Source organism: Mobula birostris, chromosome 4 (genome assembly GCF_030028105.1).
Source record: "Mobula birostris isolate sMobBir1 chromosome 4, sMobBir1.hap1, whole genome shotgun sequence".
Classification (NCBI taxonomy): Eukaryota; Metazoa; Chordata; class Chondrichthyes; order Myliobatiformes; family Myliobatidae; genus Mobula; species Mobula birostris.
Genome location: NC_092373.1, coordinates 145,188,301 through 145,194,300, shown reverse-complemented (window position 1 = coordinate 145,194,300; position 6,000 = coordinate 145,188,301). Strand labels below are relative to the sequence as shown.

At 38.1% G+C, this 6,000-nt stretch overlaps 1 protein-coding gene across 2 annotated transcripts in view; it reads right to left on the bottom strand.

The window, feature by feature from the left end:
* Positions 1-3,278: 3,278 nt before the first annotated feature.
* The window catches only part of LOC140196647 (calnexin-like), a 53,574-nt gene continuing 50,852 nt past the window's right edge, over positions 3,279-6,000 (bottom strand). The window contains exon 15 of one of the 2 annotated variants that reach the window (XM_072256195.1): positions 3,279-4,486. In XM_072256195.1, coding sequence (XP_072112296.1) covers positions 4,406-4,486 — 81 coding nt within the window. In that variant the 3' untranslated portion in view covers positions 3,279-4,405. The remainder of the gene's footprint in view (positions 4,487-6,000) is intronic. The other variant, XM_072256196.1, reaches the window with a different exon arrangement.

Here is a 6,000-nt window from a genome sequence, read left to right as displayed (position 1 = left end):
TCTGCTGCTAGACTCCTTCACCATAAGGAACATCCTCTCCACATCCACTCTATCTAGGCCTTTCAACATCCCATAGGCTTCAATGAGGTCCCCCTTCCCCCATTCCTCTAAATGCCAGCAAGTAAAGGCCCACAGCCACGATAAGCCTTTCATTCCCGGAAACGTTCTTGTGAACCTCCTCTGAACCCTCTCCAATGGCAGCACATCCTTTCTTAAATAAAGTGCCCAAAACTGCTCACAATATTCCAAGTGAGGCCTCACCAATGTGTTATAAAGCCTCTGCATTACATCCTTGCTTTTACATTCTAGTCCTCTCAAAATGAATGCTTACATTGCATTTGTCTTCCTCACCACCAACTCAAATCTGCAAATTAACCTTTAGGGAATCCTGCATGAGGACTCCAAAGTCTTTTTGCACCTTGGCTTCATTTTAGAAAACAGTCTATGATTTTATTCCTTCTACCAAAGTGCATGACCATACAACTTCCCAACACTTCTTTGCCCATTCTCCTAATCTAAATCCTTCTGTAGCCTCCCTGCTTCCTCAAACACTACCTGCATCTCAACCCATCTTTATATTGTCTGCAAACTTGGTCACACAGCGATCAATTCCGCCATCCAAATCATTGACATACAATGTAAAAACGAAGTGGTCCCAACACCGACCCCTATGGAACACAAGTAGTCACCGGCAGTCAATCAGAAAAGTCTCCCTTTATTCCCATCTTTCGCCTCCTGCCAATCAATCTTCTATCTTTGCTAGTATCTTTCCTGTGATACCATGGCCTCATTGCTTAAGCACTTTCATGTGTGGCATCTTGTCAAAGGCCTTCTGAAAATCCAAGTACACAAAATCCATCAATTTTCCTTTGTCTACCCTGCTTGTTATTTCCTCAAAGAATTCTAACAGATTTGTCAGGCAAGATTTTCCCCTTAAGGAAACCATGCCTACTTTGGCCTATTTTATCATGTGCCTCCAAGTACCCCAAAACCACATCCTTAATAAGGGACTGCAATATCTTCCCAACTACTGAGGTCAAACTAACTGGCCTATAATTTCCTTTCTTCTGCCTTCCTCCTTTCTTGAAGACTGGAGTGATATTTGCAATTTTCCAGTCCTCTGGAACTATTCCAGTATCAAATAATTCTTGAAGGATCATTACTAATGCCTCGAAAATCTCTTCAGCTAAATATATCCAAGTGTTTACTCACATCAGCCTGAAATTATGTGCTACTGCAAGAGATAAATATTATAGAAATGAGCAGAAGTTAAAGGAAAATTCTACAGTAGTGACTTCTTCCCATGATGCACCGTTTTTCTTTAACTTATTTCCAATTTACCTTGTAGTGCCTTTGATAACTGGACTGGCAAGAAGGAACAGCAGAAGCATTAGTACCATGGAATGGGAATGGAACAGTCAAAGGAGATGCCATTTACTCATTCAAAATTATTCCAATGGAATTAGTGCAGGAAAGTGGCAGGGGTAAAAAAAAAAGCAGCCCTGATTGTACTGAACAGTGGAACAGGCAGAAAGGCCCAAATGGCTACCATTGTGTTTGTAAGTTCCTCGACAAGCCAGCAAAATTTTAAATAGGCTGACATCACAAATTTTTTCCTTCCCAATGTACTGTATATCTAGTCTTTGCCCCATTCAGTGTCACTAACTCCCTTTTCCAATTTCTGGTTTATTAAGATTTTCTCATGGACTGCAAGTAATACAAGGTGAAAACATCATCAATACTTAAGATAACTGGGGGAAATACAAGACTTACAAGTTATCCCTAAAAGTCAAAGAATTAAAATACAATGAACTCATGCCTTGACCAAAAAAAAAGGAGGGAGAAGATGGCGTGACGCAGTGCGCGCGGCCGTTCCGAATTGATATCGATATGTGTTAACTAGGGAGCTGTGCACAATCTGGATTTGATGGAGACAGCCGTGAGAAGCGCGGAGAAACACCTGGAGTAACTTCTGAAATGCCCGCTTCGCTGCCGCTGTTACTGTGCAATCGAGAATCTCCGGAGGGGAAGGCCCCAAATCCTCAACTTTGCCTATTGCCTGTTGCCGGGGTCGAAGCGCTCGGCAGAGATGGTGCTCGGTGTCGGAGAGCCCGTTGGAGGCTCGGAGTTTTCGGACGGACTCAGAGTCGGACTATGGTCGGATGCTACCAAGATGCTGCATCAGCAAGTTTGTGGCGCTGGAGGTTTACCATCTGCGTGAGATGATGGGACTTTCGAGAGACTTTGAGACTTTTACCGTGCTCATGGTCTGTTCTTATCAAATTAAGGTATTCCTTTGCACTGTTGTAACTATATGTTATAGTTATGTGGTTTTTGTCAGTTTTTAAAGTCGGTTCTGTGATATCATTCTGGAAAAATGTATCATTTCTTAATGCATGCATTACTAAATGACAATAAAAGAAGACTGCGTGTCCTCATAATCTATCTATATTCATTTGCAGATCTCCACACTCACTCTGGTTTGTCACAGTGGGTCCCAACCATACAGTAAAACATCAGGGTCCATTCCAGATACATTATGTCAACAGAAATATCATGCAAAAATGGAGCTCATAGCTACTGACACTGTTCTTCCTCTTAAAACATAAACCAAGATTACAAAGAAAATGCACATAATGGAGTAAACTTCAAAAATAAATCAGATGCCTAAAAGTTAAAACAGATAGTGTGATGACAAGCAGTTAGTGAATTGCCTGTTTATAATTCCAGTACATACAGTCAATTTTGGGAAAAAAAACTTCCAGGGAGAAAAACATGAGTCAACAATGAAAAATAAAATCTGGTAAATAATAAGGCATAAGGTAGTTAAAAAATCATGAGATAGTTAAAAAAGAGAATTAAAATAGCTTTTGGGATACCTAGTATATAAATGAATGGAGCATTTGCACAGTCCTGATGATACCCACTAGGATACTGGTATGTTGGCTTATCTGAAATAATTTCTAATAAAGGGCATTCACCTCCAACTCATTGCTGCTTTACCAAACATGTTCTACTTGTAAATGATTACATTTTATTGTAATGCAAAAATGTCTTCAGTGAGGAAACATCTACTAGGGAAAATCCAAGGAAATCAAATGCTGGTGTTAAAAAGGAAGAGGATCTAACAGGACATTAAGGAATGGGTGCACCAAAATAAGTATTTGCTAGATGAATTTCAGGTGTGTGGATTTGTGTTATTCAACAATGCCAGTTTTAAAAATCCAAGTCAGTTACACAGAGGGAGATTTAATATGTAGTCAGCACAAACATGGCCCTTATATTAAATATTTATTTCAAAGAGCAATTATACATTTGCAAACATCAGTGTAAACAAGGATTATGCTAACCCAGAGTAACATTAAAACTATAAAACTCCAGAAAATTTAGTACACGCCACACCATTCATCTCCTGAACTGCAGCCATTTGGTTTATTAAATCATTCATCTCTGTATTCAGAAAACAAAGTCAGAAGATGGTTTAGGAATGTCACTGCACTGTAATACAAATTATTTACCAAAATACGCATGCACACACCAAAACAAAAACTAGGAAAAGAATTTCTCACAGCTAAATTGATAATACAAGTGCAGATCATGAGATGCTTTAAGTTAGTGGTAAAGACAAAATGTAACACAACTATTTGTACCACATAGAAGTGTGTATGTCAGGGCAATGGTGAAGGGGGTGGGTGCATTGAGAAATAAAGCACGACACCCTTCTGTGTTCCTGAACAATTCATATGTACAAAGAAATTCAGTGCATCTTTTGTTTTGCTACAACAATACAATCCAATAGGAGACCCATAAAGGGAAGAAAACACTGACACTAAAAGTTGTGCCGAGAGCTGCATCAATCGAATTCATATACAGTATGTACATTGGAATTACTGTATGTTCATACTAATTTATCCTCCCCTTAACAGGGTGAAAACATGAAATGAATAACATCAAATACCTGACATAAAATGTCAATGCTTCTTCCCTTTTATTACAAATGTTACCATTTAACTATAACTGCCTTTCATTTTATAATATTTGCAATTTTACCCTGGTTAAACACTTCTTTCACAAGAGTTACCAAATACTTGCTACAACTTTCTTTGCAATTCCAGAATATGCTCTCATAACTAGTCATTTGGTGAGGCCACATTCTGATACTTTTAAAATTAAAAATCAATAACATACTCATAGTATTTTTGTTTCTTCCAGGAAGACTAAGAGGTTTGTAAATGAAGCAGGGAAGATAATAGTATGGAGGCTAGGATTAGACAGGTACTTCTAATAGGCTGATTTATCAGCCAGCCATCACGCCAAGTAAATCTGCATGCTTTTAGGAAGTACAGTGGGTGGTAATGCCCACCTGGAAAATGAGAATGCCTCCATTCCAAGAGTATTAAAGCACTTATTCTTTTCTCAGTTTTTTCTTACGGCTCAGTTTTGTGGTACAGTCTCCTGAGCCAGTAGCTTCATCTGCTTCTTTCATCTAAGGAAAAAGAAAGCAACGTCAATTACAGAAGTTCAGATGTCGCTACCAAACGAAGTACCCTCCTTTAGCACCACTTACTTCCTTTTGTCAATGTACCGTTGACTTAATAGTGCACAATTGATTCTGGTCAAGTCTTCTAAAGTTAAATTACAACACTGTTTTCCACCTTATATGCATATGTATCCTATCTTTTCAATGTAGAAAGATAATAGGGCATAGAATTAGGCATCAGAAAATTAACTTATAGCAGTAACCAGCTGAAGATATCTAAAGTATGTTCTTCTCTCTTCGTGAATGCACTTTCAAACTAAATGTTTCTAGATCTGGTCTCTTCAATCCAAGTGGAGTTCAAATTATACCACTATTGTACACAGAACCCTGTTCACTTTTGGGCTATTTGTCATTTAAGATCTCTCTCATGGGTACATCCCAATTCATAACAATTTAAAAATCTGTTTAGAATGAGAATTTGTCATCAGGTGTTGGGTGACCAGATAAGAGACTGATATTTAATTCAATATTTAGTATACCTTACAACTTAAACAAAACAAAGTTACTTAACAATCCAAGTTGAACTCCACCAAACTATCCACTACAGACAACCAAATCATGTCCTTTTCTGATTTTCTGTAAAGGCTGTCCTTGGGTTACAAACACCCAACTCATGGAGGCCCACAAAAGTTCTCATGTTATTAAATTCAAAGGTCCAATGTACATATATACTGTACATACATTCTTATTAGTTTCATCTCTCCACTTTTAGTAATTGTACCAAGTTGAACCAGTTTATAACCCAGAGGTGGTCTTTATGGTGAACAGGGAACATAAATTCATTGGCTTGTTACCCAAGGACAACCTGTGTGGTGAGCCAAACCGTGCAAGCCCTCGCTGCTGATGCTTTTAGGTATGTTTTTAAAATGTGAAGAATTTGGTCAGAATGCAAATCTAGTACTAATGGAAAATTATTGTTATTAATCTTCAACACTTGTAGTTTGTGTAAATCTGAAATACAAATGCTTAGTATTTTAAAATAGAATTTGATTAAAAGCTTCAAATAAACTTAACAAAAATTGATAACCCATAGCAAGCAAGGTAGATTGAATCTGAACTGGAGAGCATTGTGGAAATAGACATCCCATTAAATCTGTCTGCAGTAGAAATTACAAGATTAGATCTCTTTGGCTCAGCCAGATTGCAAGCTGGAAGCAGTCAGACACAAGGGAAGAGAGGAACATTCAGATAATTTGATCTTAACTACAGTAGCGCCTCAGAAATTTGAGATCTTATTGAGAGAGGTATGACTTACTGTACAGAGCAAATGAAACCCAAGTGACAAGGAAAGCAAGGATTCTTTTGAATGAGTACAATGCACTTACGGAGGGATAGGAACACATCATGAGAAGATGATAAGCTAGAAAACCATTAGCACCTTGGAGAAAATGCAAAATAGAACAGGGAGATGGACAGAAGGGCAATGTGTTAGCTCTGGGACAATCCAATAAGAATTTGTG